The sequence below is a fragment of the Octodon degus genome, unplaced genomic scaffold, assembly GCF_000260255.1.
Source record: "Octodon degus isolate 3935 unplaced genomic scaffold, OctDeg1.0 scaffold00021, whole genome shotgun sequence".
Lineage (NCBI taxonomy): Eukaryota > Metazoa > Chordata > Mammalia > Rodentia > Octodontidae > Octodon > Octodon degus.
The window spans coordinates 2,705,931-2,725,477 of NW_004524597.1; the positions used below are offsets into that span (position 1 = coordinate 2,705,931).

General features: G+C 41.5%; 1 protein-coding gene across 2 annotated transcripts in view; it reads right to left on the bottom strand.

Annotated features, from left to right (window-relative positions):
• Positions 1-10,073: 10,073 nt before the first annotated feature.
• CUNH16orf72 (chromosome unknown C16orf72 homolog) overlaps positions 10,074-19,547 on the bottom strand; it is a 30,057-nt gene continuing 20,583 nt past the window's right edge. The window contains exon 4 of one of the 2 annotated variants that reach the window (XM_004627769.2): positions 10,074-12,722. In XM_004627769.2, the coding sequence (XP_004627826.1) occupies positions 12,478-12,722 (245 nt within the window). In that variant the 3' untranslated portion in view covers positions 10,074-12,477. Of the gene's footprint in view, positions 12,723-16,031; positions 16,786-19,547 lie in introns of those variants that run through there. The other variant, XM_023711754.1, reaches the window with a different exon arrangement.

A 19,547-nucleotide genomic window follows, 5' to 3' on the forward strand; every position in this document is an offset into this window, starting at 1 on the left:
AAACTTCCAAAAATGCTTCAAGAAGTGGTGAGAACAGTGAGATGAGTGTGCTTGTAAAGAGAAGTATTTTAAGGGGGATCAATATAATTGTTTTTTACTGCAATTTTTAAAATTTAAACATTTACCATATATTTTAATCATACCTCACAGTTGTGTGAAGGCCTTAGATTCCATTTCTAATGCCACAAAAAAAAATAATAAGATATAGTTGCAAAAAAAAAAAAAAGAAAGAAAGAAAGTGGAAGGGAACTACAAAAATTAAGAGAAGAGACACACCAATCACATTTGATTTAAACTTTTTAATAAAAATTGTGATATTTATAAAAACAAGGACTCAGGTGTGATGCCACACTCCTGTGACCCCAGAGGCACGATAATCAGAAGTTCAAATCTTGCCTGGACAACACCAAGACCCTAATTAAATAAACAAAGGGATAGTGATGTAGCTCTGAATAAAGGCGCTGGGCTCTATCCCCAGTATTGCAAAAACAACTGAACATGTGTATACAGACTTGATATGTGATACTAAGCAATTATTGGTTATATTTTTCTGTTATATTAAGACAAGTTTCAGATGTGATTTTAGAGCTTTTTACAACAGTTTTTAAAATTCTTTTAGATACATACTGGAGTATGTCTAGATAAAATGATGCAACTCAGATTTGCTTTAAAATAATGGTGATGGCTTTCTCTCCCTCCCTCCCCAGCTCTGTTGCTGCTTTTGCTATCTTCGGCTGCCACGAATGGCTACCCCTTTGCCATGTGCCACCCTGCCTCGGAGCCAGCTGAGTATGGTCTGAAACCATACAAACTGAGCTGAATAAACCTTTCCTCTTTTAAATAATAACATGAGGATGGGAAGTCCAGACGGACATGCATGGAATGAGACTGGCCATGATGTCCTAACTGCTGAACCTGGATGACAGGGGGATTAGGCTTCCATTCACTGGAACATTCTTTATCTTCTTTTATAGAGCTTTAAATTTTCAACAACAGCTAGGCATGATGATGCATTCCTGTAACCCCAGCCCTTGGGAGGCTGAGGCAGGAGGATGGATCACCATGAATTCGAGGCCAGCCTGGGCTACATAGTGAGTTCAAGGCCAAGCTGAACTGCAATGAGACCAAAAAGCAAACAAATAAATGTAATTTTTTTAAAAAAGGGTAAGTCAGCTCAGGAGTCTGACTACCCAAGCTCCAGAAACACCCCTGAACACTAGACAGTGGAACCAGCACCATGGAGCTGCAGGCTGCTGGGGAGATAGGGTGAGATGCATGCACATGTATTCTGAAAGTATAAAAAGATGTTTGATATTCAGACAGATAGTGAAGTTAAGCTTAACAGCCTAGGTTGTATGGTAATAACAATAAGCTTCTCTTCTGGAGGGTTAACAACCTAAGTTTACAGACCAAAATTAAAAAAAAAAGAGCCCCAAAAAAAGCCAACATTTTGGCCCTAGCCTTCCAAAGCCAATTAAGACTCAGGACATATGAGATCTTGTACTGTAACGTCATGTAACTCAGTAGTGTCCCAAATTTTCTGATCAAGGAGATTATGGGGCCAAAGAGGAAAGTGATCATGATGTAGAGTGTGTCTAAGGAGAGTCACATGGAGAGAAAACATTCTCTCAGGCTTTCACAGAGAGCACATTGGCCAAGCAATGGCCATGACTCATCCACATGGCTGACACTGACAAAGTTTCTACAATCTGAGGTACAGGATCTCAGGAAAAATCCTGAGGGCATTTCACTGACCTTATCAGACCCAAAAGCTACAACTCTTCTTGCATAGGTCCTGCTTTATCTTGGTCTTAACCATCCAGCAGAAAAGTATAAAAACGAAGTATAAGAAGAAAAGCCATGTTGTTATGCTGAGCTATAGGAGACTCAGGTAAACAATTTCTGACACTGCCAGTCAAGTGGAAGACCCAAAACTATTATGGGTTACTGGACTCTTTTAGAATATTTTGCTGAGTTAACACACCTATAATATTCAAATGACAGAACTAAATAAAAAAGGGGATACAGATGAATGTCCATTTTGTATCTGTGTATTCAAAATGGTTAGGATATATAGTTACATTCTCTTAATGAATAGAGGGATCTGTTCTAATAGTGTTTGTAAATAGGATATCATGTCCGCATCTTATACAGCAAATAACCACTAGGAAGAAAGTATGCAATGTATTAATTATTGAAACTGTCCTACCAATTTGATTTGAAACTGTCTCATTGCTCTATGTCTCTCAATAAAATTATGGAAAAAACAAAAAGGGCTCCAAGCGCAACTGACACGTTTCAGACCGGAAAGCCCTCCCTAGTGATCACGAGCTGAGCTTCCACTCTGTGCTTACTGCGGTGGAGGCTGGGCCGCTCACCATCCTCATCCCAAGACAAGCCAGGACCCCAGGGGACCTAGGGAGAGACTTCCTAACCTGGGAATGCAACCGTGGAGGGCCCGGCAAAGTTTCCTTTTGCGCCACCTTAACATGCTTCCAGCAGTGGTTTTGAACACTTAATTCTGCCCAGCCCAAGCAATTTGGGCAAACGCATGCACAGGCAGCCCCCTCCCACCCAGCACGTCCTGCCTGGGGAGCCACGGAGCTTTATCAGTCGTCTTCACTGCCCTCTCCATGATGGGTGTGATCCTTACGCATATCTCAAATGTGGCAATAAAATGTAATAAATAAAATTTTAAAAAATAAAAGGATTAAACAAAAGAAAAAGGAAAAAAAAAAAAAAAAAAGGAATCACTGCTCGGAAGGCTTCCTTGATCCCCAAGAAGCTTGACGACCAAGGCCTCCTAAAGGGCCTTCGCTAGCGCTGTGCTCCAAGAGACTTTCAAAACATGCGCTGCCCTCCAACAGGTCCTGCTTGTACTCAGCGAGGAGCCCCGTGCCTTGGGGAGCAGTGGGAATGGCATGATGCCCTGCAGCCCAGGGGCCTGTAGATGGCAGTGTCCAGCCAGCAATAGAGCCACTACGGCCAAGGATCCAGGCTAAGGCAGATACTGAACCGACACCACCAAGTGTCTTTAAGAGTTAACTGATGGGGCAGACCAAATAGCTCAGCAGACTAAAGCGCCTGCTTGGACAGGCCCAGAAGCCAGGGTTTGATTCCTGGCGTGCTGTGCTGGTCCTGCCCCCAGCGTGCACTGAGACAGCGACTGAGACTCCCTGTGGTGGGCATGGTGGCTAAAAGCGTAATCCTGTGGAAAAATGCAAAACTGAGAAATGATTTTCTATATAGATAGTCCCATCATACTGCCCACCCCCAAACCATCTCAAGCTCCATTGAAACAGTCAAGGAAATGACCCATCGGGAGAGCCATGGTAACATTCATAACTCCAGCTGTTGTCCTCAGACACCAGACTGTCTGAGCACCTGCTGTGTGGCAACTCTGAAGCAGGGTATGCATGCAAAGCACTAGGTGACGGCAGACAAGCAGGTTGGTATCAGCACCAGGTCACCACGGGCACCAGAGAGTCCTGCAGGACTGGCTGCCATCCTGTTTGCTTCAGCCCCACCCTGCTGTACACAGAGAAGACAGTATCTGCTCTGCAGGCAGCCACAGACTGGCACAGGGATCAAAGCGAGAACTGGGATCCTGGGGGGGACTTCTGAGGCCACGCCCTGAAGGGAGGCCAGCGCACTGCCACTCCCTTCTGGTGGTCGAAGTTCAGGGCTGAGGAAGCAGCACCCCACTCACTCCAGGGATAATCACCTGTGTGTCCAGTTCATTGACTCCTCAGCACCCCACCCCAGAAGCCCACATCCAGGAGAGACCACCAGGCAAGGCCTCAAAGAGCGTCACGGAAGAGCACCCCCTTCCACACACCAGGCTGCAGACACTGCAAGCCACTATGCTCCAGGGGCTGGGCTGTCACTTACCTCCCATGCTGATAGACAGTGGTCTTGAGGATTCTCAGAAGCCCAGAGTATTGTTAACAGTGTTTGATTAAAAAAAAAAAAAAAAAGCAGAGATCCCGAGTATTAGGCAAGGTAAGGTCCTGCCACGCAGTCCCTTTCACTGAAAATTTTCCTGGGAACCACACTGCACACTGGCCAGGAACAGTAGAGTTGTTCCTCCTGGGAACCAAGTCGAGTGGGAAGGAGGGGGCATCTAAACTGTGAGATCTGGCAACAGACCTCTGCCACCAGGAATTCTGGCCCTTTCATGGGTACCCCCAGAGCATGCCCAGCTTGAGCACTGTTGCTTTAAGGCTCTGGTGGAAGTCCAGCTGTTTCCAAGGAACTGGCTCTGCATCCCCAGGTACTACACTCCTCAGCCCAAACAGGAAGTGAGTCACCTTGGGAGAATGTAGGGTTCCCAGCCTTAGGGGGATCAAGGCAAACCACGGATGTCCCCAAGGGTCAGGCCTTTGTGAGTAGGGGAGAGCCTGGCATCTGCATCACTTAGTGAATGCAGGGAGGTCAGACTCAATCCCCGCATTTGAGTCGACCAGGGTCAAAGCAGGCCTTGTGACTTCTTTCATTGGCCAGGCTAGACCTCCAAAAGATGAGCACACCGAGCCAAATCTGACCCGTGAGATGGCTCCCTAGAGCCGGCAGGCATAAATGATGTACCCCTGCAGGTCTGTGCAAGGATGCAAACCAAGGCCCAGGGCACTTGCCAATCACTTGTTCAGCGGCTGCCACCAACTAAAGTGGTTGGGAGATTCTAAGGCAGAACGGACTGGGCTGCTTTGGTGTTGGCATCTCCATGTCAGACCCCAGGAAGATTCTCTAGAGCCCACCTGTTACACTCCTGTTGTGCAGGATTTAAGAGTAGGGCAAATGGAACAGGCAGTTCCATGGAGGTGGGATCACATGGCTCACTCCCCAGGCAGTGTCCCACCAAGCTTCCTGCTGACCTCAGCACACCCCACACCTCACTCTCACCTAGGCCACCATCCACCAGCCATTGGCCAACTAATCCCGGGTGGAGGAACATAAGGAACACCTTGCAGTCAGGTTACTAGGACTGGCAATTTAAAGTCTCACTGGTCCTCAGAGTTTGACAGTATCATTCCCTCCTCACGTCTATTTCTTTTCTATACAAAGGGGGAAACTGAGGATTTGAGAGCAATGTGTACGAGCTTTATACATGGAGGGAGATTGTGTACATGCTTTAGGTGTAGCTAATAAATCATGAATAGAATATTTGGGAGGGATGTGTATTGGAAACTGCTCCAGCAAACAAGTCAGTCAATGCGATGGGTGACATGCTCCAGAAGTCTCTGCCCTTCCAGCTGCATCCAGGCCATCCACCTTGTTCCAGATGCCCTCATTGTCACAAGCAGCTTCAGTGGCTCCATGTACACCTGCACAGTGGGACAGGCAGTCGCTGGACACAGTTCAGGAAGATTGCCCAAGCACCTTTCTGTATGTCAACTCCACACACTCCAATATATTATTATTATTGTCATTTAATGGTAGGACTTGGAACCCTTTATTTGCCTTTTAACCAAAAATAAATAAATAAATAAATAAATATAGCCTTTCCTAAAACTGACCTTTGGACGCACCGTGTGTGTGTGTGTGTGTGTGTGTGTGTGTGTGTGTGTGTGTGTGTAGGCGGGGAGTCCAGGAATCTGAAGCCAACCCCAAGGTGACACAGCCCAGGCAGGCCAGGTCATTCCTGGTGAGCCACGACTCACTATACCTCACAACCCTGTGGATCCCACTTCCTCCTGTCATGCTCAGTAAGACATCCTGCCCCTGAGGAACTCAATCTTGCAGACTTCCCCCAAGCCTCGGAGCCTGGAGGTAGGGCCAAGTCTGCTGGTAGCACCAGCTGCCCTCAGGGCTGGCCTCCAAAGCCCAACAACACAGCAACTGCACCACAGGCAGTGGTTCTCTACTGACAGAGCCTGAAAAATCATGGCACCTGGACTCCACCTCAAGGAGTCCCACCTATTTTCCTGAGATACACCCTATTGCTACTTTTTCATATGTAGAAAGGGAAAATCCATGCAATTTGAAGGAGGTCAAAGTCTGCTGCAGAAGCCAGGAATGGCATCCAGCTAGGTGATGACATCAACCTCATTTAATCTGAGCGCTTCGCGAGCCAGGTATCTTGGTTACTCAACAGACCTGAGGCAGAGCTGGGGGCAGCAGCAAACACTGGTGAACAGGGATTCTCCTCTGTACCTGTCTAGCCCTACACCACCCTTGTTCTTCAGACTTTAAGCCTCAAGGAGGGAGGAAAAGTACTTTGTGAAGATCTAGAAAACTTCTTTCCAACCTCTTTACACTCATTTAATAAAGACAGGTACCTACGCTGTGCCTGAAGTTAAAATTCAAGCCCCAGGTTTTTCAAGGTAGTTGTGAAATGGTCACATACAGTATGTTTAGTAAAATGCAAGGGACCTTAAAATGAAGTGCATCAGACAGAAAGCTGGAACAGCTAGGACTTCTTGCTGTGTGCGTGTGAGTGCATTCATATGAGCGCATTCACAACAGGTCCTAATGGCAGTTACTTTTCCTCATAGATCCAAATGTCTGAGAAACCCCACAACGGGCAAAACACAAGCATTCATGAACCACGTGCAGATGTGTAGAACTCAGATGCATGCAATATTTATACTGCCCCAAATGCCCTACAGAGAAAATGAAAATCTCTTGGGAGATGTAAGTACACCTAGAAATTGACACCACCATTGTGATCTCAACCACTGTGAGCTTGAGGTTCACCTTGGGGAGAATCTTTCCACCATGCTCAGAGACAGTTTGACAGGGAGTCCTCTCCTCTAGGATTTCTATCCTGGATACCATTCCTAAGAAATACACAGGAACAGCTTGAGATTCCTTCCTCAAAGCTCCAAGTTACAAACGGCACATGCCTCGGTGTACTTACGGAGTGCACCTCTGGATTATGAGTGCTGGATCCCCAAGCAGCCCAATTACCCCAAATTCTTCTTTCCAGGTCAGGCTGGCTGAGTGCACAGCTCTTCTGGTAGCAGAAGGTGGAGAAACCCCAGACCTGCCCAAGGCAGTTCCATAAATGACCAGTTCTCTACACGCGGGCGCCTGCCAGAGGCAAAGGAAAGTCTCAGCCCTCACGAACAAGGCAGTGTGCAACATTCTTGACATGGGTCAGATAGGCATGGCTTCCCTCCCAGGATGAAGTACAAAAAGGAAGTGAGGCACCCTGGACTTGCCACCTGTGATGTCTCCTAGGTATCTTGAGCTCAATTTGAAAAATAAAATCTCACGTGTACACAAGCCCTTGCTCTGATATCTAACCACTCTGCAGCACACACAAGCCTCTCCTCATTTGCTGTCCATCCACCACCACTTTCAAACTGCCTCCCAGGATACGGTGAATGCAGTTTTCAAAGCTGGAGCTCCAAGTTCCAGTCTCCCACAATAACTTTTGATACTAAAGTGCTTTATTCAACACTAACTCCTACATAACCACCAACCAAGCAGACTACACTTCAACAGCTACATATATGAAAAACTTGTGAACATATAGAAAATTGTTTGAAAGGTTTTTCCTCCAAAACGATTCCATTTCTGCCCTTCAGAAGGAGAAGGGGGGACAAGTTTAAAGGGCATTAACACTAATGTCTGACCATTTTCAGTTTGTTGACAAAAAAATCCCTGAGTATTAGTTTTTCAATGCCACACTGAAATCAATAGCACATTATTGAAATAAACTCTCAGGTATGCTGCAGACTCTTAACAGGCTTTCCTTGCTCTACTCAAAGGAAAGCATACTCAACTTTCAACTAATTCTTGCTACTGAGCCTGGCATCTTTTTTCTATACGCATTTTACAGATGATAGAACTGAGCCCAGGGAGGCAAAGTTACCCAGATCCTCATGCCAACTGATACAGCTAACATTTAGACCCACCTAACAAAAGCAATAGCTTCCTTTCTATAAGAAAGCAAGAGGGCCAGGGAGATAGCTCAACAGAATAAGTACTTGTCTGGCAAGTGCAAGGTCCTGAGTTCAATCCCCGGTATAAGAAAGAAGGGACGGACGAACGAACGAACGAACGAAAGAGAAGAAAAAACAGAAAGCAAGAAATTAAAAGTCACAAAAATCATTTCTGCCTGAGGAAGTACCAGGGCTGAAAGGCACCTACCACCATGGATGTACCAAATGGTTCCTTGCTGAAGGTATTCTGCGAAGAACTATCAGTATTTTTAATAAGAATTTCTTTGCAGCAGCAATTTCCTCTAAAGAAAGTTATCCTAGGAGGTGGGAATGTGGTTCAGTGGTAGACCTCTTGCCTTCTATGCACAAAGCCCTTCAACCTTAGCACCACCAAAAAGGGGGAGGGGGCACATAACAGTTGGCACAATATAAATTATTACAAAATAAGGACTTAAAATGCCACTTATTCAAAGGAATCCTATTCAGTCAAATTCACCATATCAGCTACAGACAGAACTTTAAAAACAGCATAAGCTCTTACGTGGTTGGAATTTTGCAGTTTCTTTTTTTTTTTTTTTTGGTGGTACTGGAGGTTGAACTCAGAACCTTGTGCTTGCTAGGCAGGCGCTTATGCTACTGAGCTATCTCTCCAGCCCAATTCAAATTTTTAAAGACACTAAAATCAGCACAAATAAACCAAAGCTTGGAAAAATATAAAATAAATTTCCCAGTTTTGCTAAGAGCCTCAAAACCACAGAACCTGAAAACTCACTGTGTCATACGCTGCTATCTAATCAGCTTCCCAAAGAACAAGCTGGTTCCTCGTAGGTCAACCCAAAATCTTGCCATATCTAGCATTTCAACATAACATGTGTGACACTGGCCTGAGTGTCTAGGCCAATTCCTCTCTCAAATGTTCCACAAAAAATTACACACTTCCAATGTTCCAGACTGGAGTCTGGAAGCTAGCTTTATGAGGTTAGGACATCTCAACTATTAAAGTTGGCACAGCTCTCAAGAAGGGAGAAAAACAGGAACTATACACACCTGATTAGAACCCTTTCTAGTAATCAATCTTGTTTAACTTTAAACATAGGTTTCCTGTGGCAGACTGCTTCAAGGCACTTTATTTCAAGCAAAATATTACCTCTGCAGATTCCCAACCTCATACCACAGTAATCAATCCAATGGATGAACAGCTAGTCAATCACTATATGAAATATAATCCAGTGAGATTAATCTGCTAACAGTCACTATGATGTAACTAAAAAATTGCCTGCAGTATAGTCATGAAACAATGACTCACATTCATAGTAATTTCTTAAAATGAGTTGTGCTACCTATGTCCCCAACTAAAGGTTGTATTTCAAAATCACCTTAGTATCTTGTACCTTGGTCAGAGAGCCCCCTTGCTACACATTGCTGAATGGAACCCTAAAGGCATGGTCACAATCACTCAAATTCACGGAGTTCATCTAATAACCCTCGATGAAAAAAATTATCAGGCTGTTGCTCAAAAATCTAAACTTCTCTTGAGTCTGTCAAAAGTTACTTGGGCCAGGCATGGTGGCGCACACCTGTAATCCCAACACTCAGAGGCTGAGGCAGGAGCATCATTCCAAGTTCAAAACCAGCCTGACCGACAAAGTGAGCTCTTGGCCAGCCTGAACCACACAGTGAGACCCTGTCTCAAAAAGACCAAAAAAGGAAAAAAAAAAATTACTTGGGGGTAGAGAAAGTAGCAGTGACAAGATGCAAGTACTTGCCTAGCTCACCTGAGGATCTGGATTCAATCCCCAGTGCCCCCAAAAAACAAAACAAAATTCAGATGTGATGACAAAAACAAAATTGCAGACAAGGCCCATCATTGTTGTTGTTTTTAAAGATTTATTCATTTTATGATTTAAGGTGTGTTTCAATATTTCAGTTGGGTGAGCCACATTGAAGAATTTCACTTCCTATATTTAGAGTTAGCCAAACACTGTCCCTATTAACTATGCTTTCTAAAATACTAAACATCATAATGAAGATTTTAATATTTCAGCCATTAACTCAATCCTGCTTGTGCTGAGGTAGGGGCAACAGGAACAGAACTAAAGAACAGTCTGAAAGAATCAGACCCCATCTTAAGATGAAGAAAGAGGTTCTATCCCTGCCCCACCCTCACTAAAATGTTAGGTTAAGTTCAACCTACACTGTTCTCAGGAGACTGAAAAAAAGTCAAATTTTCAAGTACCATATAGGTATGCCATCTTCTATGATTTACTTCACATCTAAACTAGCAAATATTCTGAACTAAGTTGAAAATACATTTTCCTAAGATTAGAAATCACTGTCCTTGTCTCTGGGGCCACATGAGCAAACAATGGGTCAGAAGAGAGGAGGTTGGGATTAGGTGACAAGTAGCACTTGAGATTTAATGCAATGGAAAAAAGTAACAAATGCTAAAGTTTTTAAAAAGTTTAATGGAGCCAATAAGGCATATAAATTGTATTCTGGCAGACATTAAGACCTGCTTTCTCTTACCAAAGAAAATGGCACATATTTTATCAAAATTTGACAATTGAGATTAAAGGGTATTAAGATTAAGCCTCAGAGCACCAACTTAAACAAAACAACCAAATATATTGTTATTCAACTTGGAAAGAGGAGCTAGAACCAAAATATAAAGGGGAAGATTAGATCTGTGATCCTCCATCTCAAAATCCTATAGGAAGAGGAGTTCTGGCCTCTTGTGCGCTATGCATCACATCACCAAAACCAATTCCAGAATCTCAATTTACAATGACAGAAGAGCAAAGATTAACTCCAAATGCATTTCTTGGTATATTCCAAAGGGAAGCTTGAAAAAATTCATAATACATAGGCTTGCCTGTTTCAGGTAAAATGACAGAATGTTATAATTCCTTCTGCTATTATAGTCAAACAAACAAAAAATACACTTTTGCAAGAATTTAGAAATACCTCACTTTCATTCCTAGTTTGAATATGGATTTCATTGTTTTAAATAAGGGCTATATCTATAAAGAATACAGAACTTCAATTCACACATTTCTAACATTCCATTCACATCCCACCCAGTTAATAATTGTTAACTTAGCAAAGTTTCTTCACAGAAAGATATTATTAAATAGCTGAAGAAATTGCAAACTTTAACAAAGTGCTGTAATTACTGGAAAAACCCTTACACTGATTTGCAATGGTCGTTTTAAGGATAAAAATAGAAAATAACTGATACTGGACTACAAGTTTGCAAGGAAACATTTTTCACTGTCCTACTTGATATATAATATAATAATCGGATAGAAAAATTTACAGTACCTGGCAGGCTGACATCAGTTCTTCATCTAAAAAAGACTATCATTCAGTTCAAGATATTAAATATGAAGATGAAACATGCTATAAAAAGTTGTAGCTACAGAGGTCTTATATTTTACTCAAAGAGGACTCTATTGAGAACTTTTATTTAGGTCTACCTAACACCTAGAGAACCTCCATGCGATTCCACCCTTTTCAGAATGAGACTCCATACCACTTGTTAGGAGAGGGATTGGAAGGACAGGAATAATTAGTTTTGCTATTTGTGATCACATTATTAGTAGATAAAACAAAGTTTTATCATCTTCCACCCACTACAAGTAAAACTGCACAAAGTAGGGCAACCATGAAAAATGCAACACAGGATATGAAAGACTGGAATACCTATCCCCACCATCCACCTCCCTAATACTGAACCAAAACATAGGAAGCCCATTCTCAAAGGTCATTCAGGTCACCTTGAATGCAGTCTACATGTTTACATTTACTGTAAAGAAAGTACCTTAGAAAGTAGCACTTGTCTTAAGATTGAGTATTTGAAGCCTACAGGATTAATTGGGGCTGTTTAATAATATTGCTATTTTTAGAGCACTAACACACACAAACTGAATCCAATAGTTCTTTGTATTGTTTCAATATTATTAATTGCATGACCATCATAGCACCTCTTTATATCACACAATCACCAGAATTAGAAACTGCTTTGAAAACTAAAAAGAGGGCACACTTTGCTAATTAGAAGTTACTGTTACTAAAGAGAAACCAGGTGCATGGTAAACTGCAGCTACAAAAATGGAAGCCTGCAGATTTGACAAGGGAGCCAAATCATGTTTTTTAGACAATTTTAGGAACCTGGCAATACTGTCGAAGCAATACCCAACACAACAGGAAATGGACCAGGAAAGAAAAAAACAAAAAACAGCATTCTATAACCAAATAAACATCTGACTATTTCCTTTCCCTTTGAGAATAAATACAGTTAAGGTCACTTTTAGCCTTGGAACGGATATATGTTCGCCTATGATGATCTTGCTAATGACTACACGATACCTGATGTCCTCTGCTAGGATTATAGTTTTGAGAAAGCCATAGTTACAAGAGGCATCTACTGTAAATTCTTAGAATTTCCTTTTATGGCAACCACTAAAGAATTCACTTGTCTTAAACAGTGAACAAGGGAAGATGGCCTCATGTTTCCTTTGCAATAATAGTATATGTTGAGGATCAAGTGGCTTTCAAGCAGCATGGTGGGTGTGAAAATGTTTGCAGTTTAGATCATTCTGTTGCGTTTATGGGTTGGTGAGCCTGTAATGACATCGCCACACTGGGCTGAGGTACGCTTTCTAGTTCCACCATTGTCCAAGTGGAGTGCCATTTCTTCTGATATGAAAGTGTTCAAATCGACATCATGGAGTCCATTTCTCCTTCGACTAGCATTCGATCCACTGCTTACATGTGTAGGAGAGCCTGGGGTACTCGAACGCACGCTTATACTAGCCATTGCACCACTAAGACCTAGGAAGAAGAAAAGAGGTTTTAGAGTTGCTCAATTATTCAACCCTTTTGAAAGTAACCCACTTTACTTTCAATGCTGTCATAGTGTAAAAGGATGTCTGCCATTTCTTTTCCCAAGAGATCACCAGTGAGCTGTTCAGTTTTACCCTGTAAGAACGAACCCCCTGGCTTTGACATGCTTTATTTAGTACTACCGATACTTAACATTATTGGTCGACAGCAATCACAAAATGCTTATTATGTACTGAACACTGGACCAAGTGTACAAACATCTCAAGAAATTCTCCCTTCTATCTATTAGGTAGGTACCATTAAATCACTTACAAATAAAAGATGCTTGCTTTAACAGGATACTTTATCCAAATCACCATGCCGACAGACCTGATACATGTCTGTGTATGCGATGCACACAGCAGAGGCAGGTGTGCACTTTTAAGCCCAAGTAGACTTCATCCAACATCCCCTCTAGATAAGCTGACTATTAATATGTCACTCAAAAAGTAAATTGTCAAGCCTAAAAAAGTATCACTGCTAAAAATTATCCCAAGACAACAGTCACAAAGTGGGATGTAATCTGGACACATGGAGCAACAATAATCCAAGATCTGAACTATATTTGGTAGATTCCCAAGGACACATCTCTAATCCCTACAGAAGAAAAATGGAGAGGTGGAGCAAGAAATCTTGCAGTTTTGCTTTCAAGCTATTAAACCCAGAACATCCTCCAGCACTTTATGGTTGAATATGCATTACTTAAGTCTTAAAGAATCAATTTGTATTCTACTTGCTATTGTCTGGATAAATCTGGGAAAGGTATAAATCAGGGCAGCATACATAAAGTGTTAAAAATTTAAAAACCTAGTGACCTGGACCATGGACTTTCTGACTTTGCAATTTGGCCCTACACTATTCTAGCCTCACCTAGGGACTGTACTGTGACTCTTTTTTTCTCTCTTTTTGCTTTTATTATCAACACTTTATTTTCTAGAATGCTGAGTTTCACTGTATATATTCTGATCACATCCATCCCATATACCCCTCTTCCTTACGACTTCCTCCCCCATTAGACTAATTTTATAACATCTAGTATAACCAAAGTTTCCAGACAGGCATGGTGTGGCACTTGTAATCCCAGCATTCAGGAGGATGGGGTAGGAGGATCACTCCAAGTTCAAGGCCAACCTATACTATATAACAAGTTCAAGGCCAACATGAACAGTGAGATGTTGTCTCAAAAAAAAATTTTTTTAAAGTTTCCAAACAGTAAGATTTATATCTTAGGTTTCAAAATAACTTTAGAGGTATTACTTGGTGGGGCCCATTCTGAGCTCTGTAAATACATAATAAAAATGTGTACATTACATTGATAAAAGATGCTAAATTCCCCAACATCATTCTTTTATCAACACCCTGTGGGCAATGTTCTCAATTCGTAGTCTCCAACCATGTTCCATCACTGCCAATATTCCATGCCCACATCTCCCAGCTGAACTGCTCAGAGCTCAACTCCCTTCTCCAGGGGTCTCCTACTCCCCTGTCTGCACTAACCCAACTAGCACCCTCATAGCTCTCCCCAAGAAGAGGACCCTCATTCCCTCTGATAAATCTAAGTATCTTTCTGTACCTCTTAACCTTTCAGAGACTAGCACCTGTTTAAAAAAAAGTACAAATGCTGGAATATTTCCTACATCAGCCACTATACTACACACTTTCTAAATTTTTAACCCTATGACACTGTATTACTCCATTCTGCAGATAGAAAGCTGTATTTTAAACCAAGACTACTGCACCCAAGCTCACAGCTAGTAAGCATGAGCTGAGACAATCACCCAAGTGGAGTCTACAGTCCTATTCACTGTCAAGCTGGCTCCTCTTAAGGCCTGAACTGGTTTAGCAAGGAAGTGGACTGAGGGTCTAGTGCAGTGGTAACAAACCTTTTACAGCTTTCCATGACAAAAACAGCCCGCTATGGCACATGTGCCACCACTGGTTTAGGGCCTGACTGCTTCTTAGGTCTAGTCTGAGTTAAAATGCTTTCTTCTTTGCCCTACTCCTACCCCAAGTCTGAATCATGTTCTACCAAGACCAATGATTTGCAGTTCCTTCCAAAATCAGTTCTGTGCTTCTCTTCCAAGGCTCATTCCTATTGCCTGAGGCCGCAAGCTCCTCTGGCACCTCTGCAGAAGTTACTGCTGCCTAGGTCTACTTCTCCTTGTCAGTCTCCTGCTGGTTCCTCTTCCCTCCTGCTTGAAACTCTCCTCTCCTTTCTGTTCTCCATCCTCCTTCCTCAGTGCCCTCTGCAGGCTTCTCTTCTGACAGGCAACTGTTGCAGCGAGTTTCTCCATCCCCTTAGCTTGTCCATAGGTAGTTTTCCAAGGCTGGACCTTAGGAATGGACCTGGCCCGGGCACTCAGAGGCACACTTGTACTTCTGCCTACTGGACATTTCAGAATTATCAGAGGAACTACACTTCCCCTCAATGTTCTTGACTTCTTAAAAAAAAAATAAAGGTTAACACTTTGGGTTATTCTTATACAACACAATCATCTCTTCCTATAAGGCCCTTTTTTTAAAAAAAAATCTCCAATGGACTGAACTTAATGCCTAGCATATACTACTGAATTTTGAAAAAGAATGCCTCAAGAAACAAAGAAAGGAAAGACAAAGAATAAAGCCCTATCCTATGTTTTGAAATCGGAGCTCAGCTGATTTTCAGAAGTAAACTCAGGCTCCTGGCAGCTCAGTTTGCCTAAAATCAGTACTATCACATTTAAAATTTTATGATCCCCAATTGGCTTTTTTTAAGATCTACACTTAAGACTGAACTTGCAAAGAGAGCTGTAACTTCCTTTTTCTTAATTCCACAGCCCTTAACATACAAGGTCATCTTGTTCCATACTATGGAAAGCTAGGAAATTAACCAGGCTATTTCCTTTAATTCAGGGTGCCCTCTCATTTAAAATCACAGGAAAAAAATCAACAAACCCATCCTTGATTTCCTTCCATGTCACTAGTGATCAATGCCAAAGGCTCACCAAGCATTCCGCATTCCATCACAACTGGACTATAAAAATTAGATACACTAAGCATCAATTTGGCCAATTTGAAAATTCCCTAGTAAATTCTAGAAAACCAGTCTTCCTCCAATAAGTGTAAGATTTAAAGCTTAACTTAATAACTCAAAATCATAATGTGCAACATTACCTATTATCTAATCTAAGCTGTGAGAATCTTTTCAAAGTCTGTTTCACTCTTCTTCCCCCAAAACTTTTTACAAGTGTCAAAAAATATTAACAACCAAAAAATAAGTGCATTTTTAAACAGCCCAAATTTTATTTTATAAACCAATGACAGCTACTATATATGCTTTGGAAAACCTTAGCTTATAATCAAGCCTATACAAGTACAGAATATCTAAACATACTTCAGAATTTAAAAAACTAAGTTTATGTCCAGAGGACATACAACTTAATTTCTACCAAAAACACTTTTTCAAAAGGGCTATGGTAGTATCAATTGACAAAAAACAGTAGAACAAGTAGCATGATTAGACAGAGAAGTCTCAAATGCTTAATACAAGATAAATTCATTGTTTTAAAGTTTCTGCATTCATTTAAAATTAGTGCAGGAGTAGAAAAAAGGTTTAAGATGATTTAATCATACTTTGAAAACTCCCGCTGGAGCTAAAACAAGTTTACAGTCCAGGTTATAAGAATCCAAGTTACATGGCAAATTATTAAAAGTAGCACATAGCCATTATTGTCATTCCAAGTCCATGCTTAGGGTATAAGAAAATGCTATTTGCAGAATTTATTACATGTAGAGTTCCAGTTTCCCAACACAGTTAGGTCACACACAGGCAGAAAGAACAGATGCCGGCCCAGTCAATCTCACTGCTTGTCCAATAGCCAGTGGCCTGCGGCTTCGTCTACACTCGCTACTGGCTTCCCAGCACCTTGTGCCCCTGTGAAGAGCTAGGCCTCTAGGTGAGAAGCCATACTTGTTGATCCACCAGCACAGGTCAGGGCCCTCTGTAGATCTGCTCCACCAGAATTATCGTCTCCTGGAGAAAGGGGGGCACTGAAATCCCAAAACTGGAACAAAATGGGTAACATCCTGCCTAGAAGCCCTAAGAACTGGCATCCTTTCCTTGGAAATGAATTATACTATCCAGATGTGCAGCACTCCCAAAGGCATGTGCAGAGGTGCCTGGCAAGCACTTGCAGTGTCAATGTAGTGGATCAGATGTACCAGGAGAGTTTAATCAATTTAAAAGACTTCTACTAAGACTCTGGTAATTTGAAGTAGATACCACTCCCCACCCCAATCTGTAAAATGTAATACTGAATTTTTATTGAAATAAAGCACACTAAATCAAACCAATTACAAAGATACATGTGTCACACCAAGAAAACATTTTCAATTATGCTGACAGCTCAAAATGCTTTCCATTTTCAAAGACAGTTTTTAATGCCAAGGGAAAAAATGCTCACGACGTTAAATGTGAAAAAAATGCAAGATACAGTCACCATATATGCAGAATGATCTCAACTATGAAATATTTTTAATATTTATACAATGAAAAAGACTAGAAGAAAATGCACCAAACATTTAACTGCATTTATCTCTCTGTAATTGGATCACAAAATATTGAATTTATTTTGGGGGGAAATTTTAAAATTTTCCAAGAAATTAATGTGCATTAAGTCAGAAAATTAGTGAGAAAACTAAACTCAGATATAAAACTACATGATAATTACAAGTAAGTAAACTGGCTTTGAGGCCTGGCTATATGGCCTCGTTTTTCTCTGCAATGCAAATAAGGTCCAACAAAATTTTACTGCAGACTCAACCCTGATGCTTAAAGTCCTACCTCAAGACACTTCAGTATTTAATATCTATCCTTCATATGCAGAAAACACCAATTTATCATCAGAAATTTTAATGTTATTGCAACTGCTTTATCTGTTCTCTCAGAAGTTGGTTTGAAGAAAAGGCACAATTCAGAAACTCCAGCCTTGGAAGAAGTTTAATTATAGACTCTGAGATTCTCAATGAATTCTAAGGAATTAAAGAGACTGCTTTGGTGCATTAATCCCTTACACTGTAATTTCCAAATGAGCTTTTTAGATATATTTTACTGTTAAAAAAAATTAATAATTACTTCAAGATGCAGACTGCATCTTTCAGCAAACATTTTCTAATCCTAAAAGATGGATGGACTAAACTCTCACAAGCTGATCCCTGTCAGCCAGCCAAAGATAACTGCAAGAACCCTCTTCTATACTACCCTACTCCAGTTTCAGAATCCTTCAGCTAACAACACTATAAGCTGTCAAGAGAAATTTGTAAACATAAAATTACAGTAATATAAGGGACAAAAGAATGACAGAGGAAAGAGCAACAAAATACAAGTAATTAAATTTGTGCTTACATATACTAAGTATTAACTGTCTAGGAGACTTTATCAAAGACATCTCACAAATTTGGCAGCTTCCCTTCAGTATCACTTTGGTACACAGCAAAGAATGCTGGGGGGATCAACAGCCATTTGAGTTTGGAAAAATAGGAATTTGCCTTATTTTTTAGGTAAAAATTACTGCCATTACACCCCTCCTGTTCCTGACTTTCAAATGATTACAATTTTCTTATAGAGTCCTACACCCAGCTTCTTCAGATTCAAGAATCTGTCAAGGAACTTAATGATTTACTACAGTAGGGATTCTCCCACAGTCCACAGACTTTGTTAGGTGCAAGGTAAAAATACCAGAAATGGAGCTTATGAAATTGCCAAGGCAGTAACCCTGCACCCTCAACCCAGTTATCTGGAAGTATGCATTTTAGGCTATGTGATAAATTAGGCCTAAGGCTTCTTGAGACTTTATGCATCTTTAGTCACCTGCCCCTGCTTCCAGTAAGCAATGTGTTCACTAAATGATGGACTTTAAGAAGGAGTATAGAAGGACAATATACATTTGGGGTTTTTCTGTTTTGTTTTGCTTATGAATTTAGTACAGGGTCTACAGGATCTCACTACACACATCAGGACTCTGCGATTCTCCTGTTTTCAGCCTCCCAAGTGCTGGGATTACAGGTGTGTGCCACCACGCCCAGTCTCATTCACCAGCTCGGTGCGCCCTAAAGGCAGGGCCAGCATGCTGGGGATCGAACCCGGATCGCTGCATCTGCCTAAGCAGGTGCTTTAATCTGCTATGCTAACACACTTGTTTTAATATCAACCACCCCTCCTGCAGGATTTAACTGAAGAAATCAGACCTCTTAACACCAAATCCAAGAAAATAAAGCTTTCAAACCAGAGCTCAGCCTCTAAAACTAAAAAGCTGCTGTCAAATTCCTTTAACTTATGAAGTACTTTTTTCTTTTTCTTGGTGGAGTAGAATCAGGAATGTCTTGCTATGTACCCAGCCTGGTATGAACTTGCAACCTCCTGAATGCAGATTACAAGGAATTGAGTTGGGGAGATAGTTCAGTAAAATAAGCACTGGCCTGGCAAGCGCAGGGTCCCGAGTTCAATCCCCGGTGCCACAAAAAGAAAAAAAAAAAAATCAAGTGCCAAGATTACGAGTTCTCCACCATACCAGCTACAAAGCATTTTTCTTAAAAAGATAGCATTCCTGAAATGGGGATGTAGTTATGCTGTACAGGACCAGGGTTGGAACCTCAGCATCAACAAAAACGAACTTACTTCTATAGTCCCAACATTAAAATGGAAAGCTGGGGCACAAGAATGGCTTAAAACCAGATAGTGAGGCCTAATCTCAAAGAAATGAAAGTTTAGCTTTGCTTTAGATTCTGTTTCTTTAA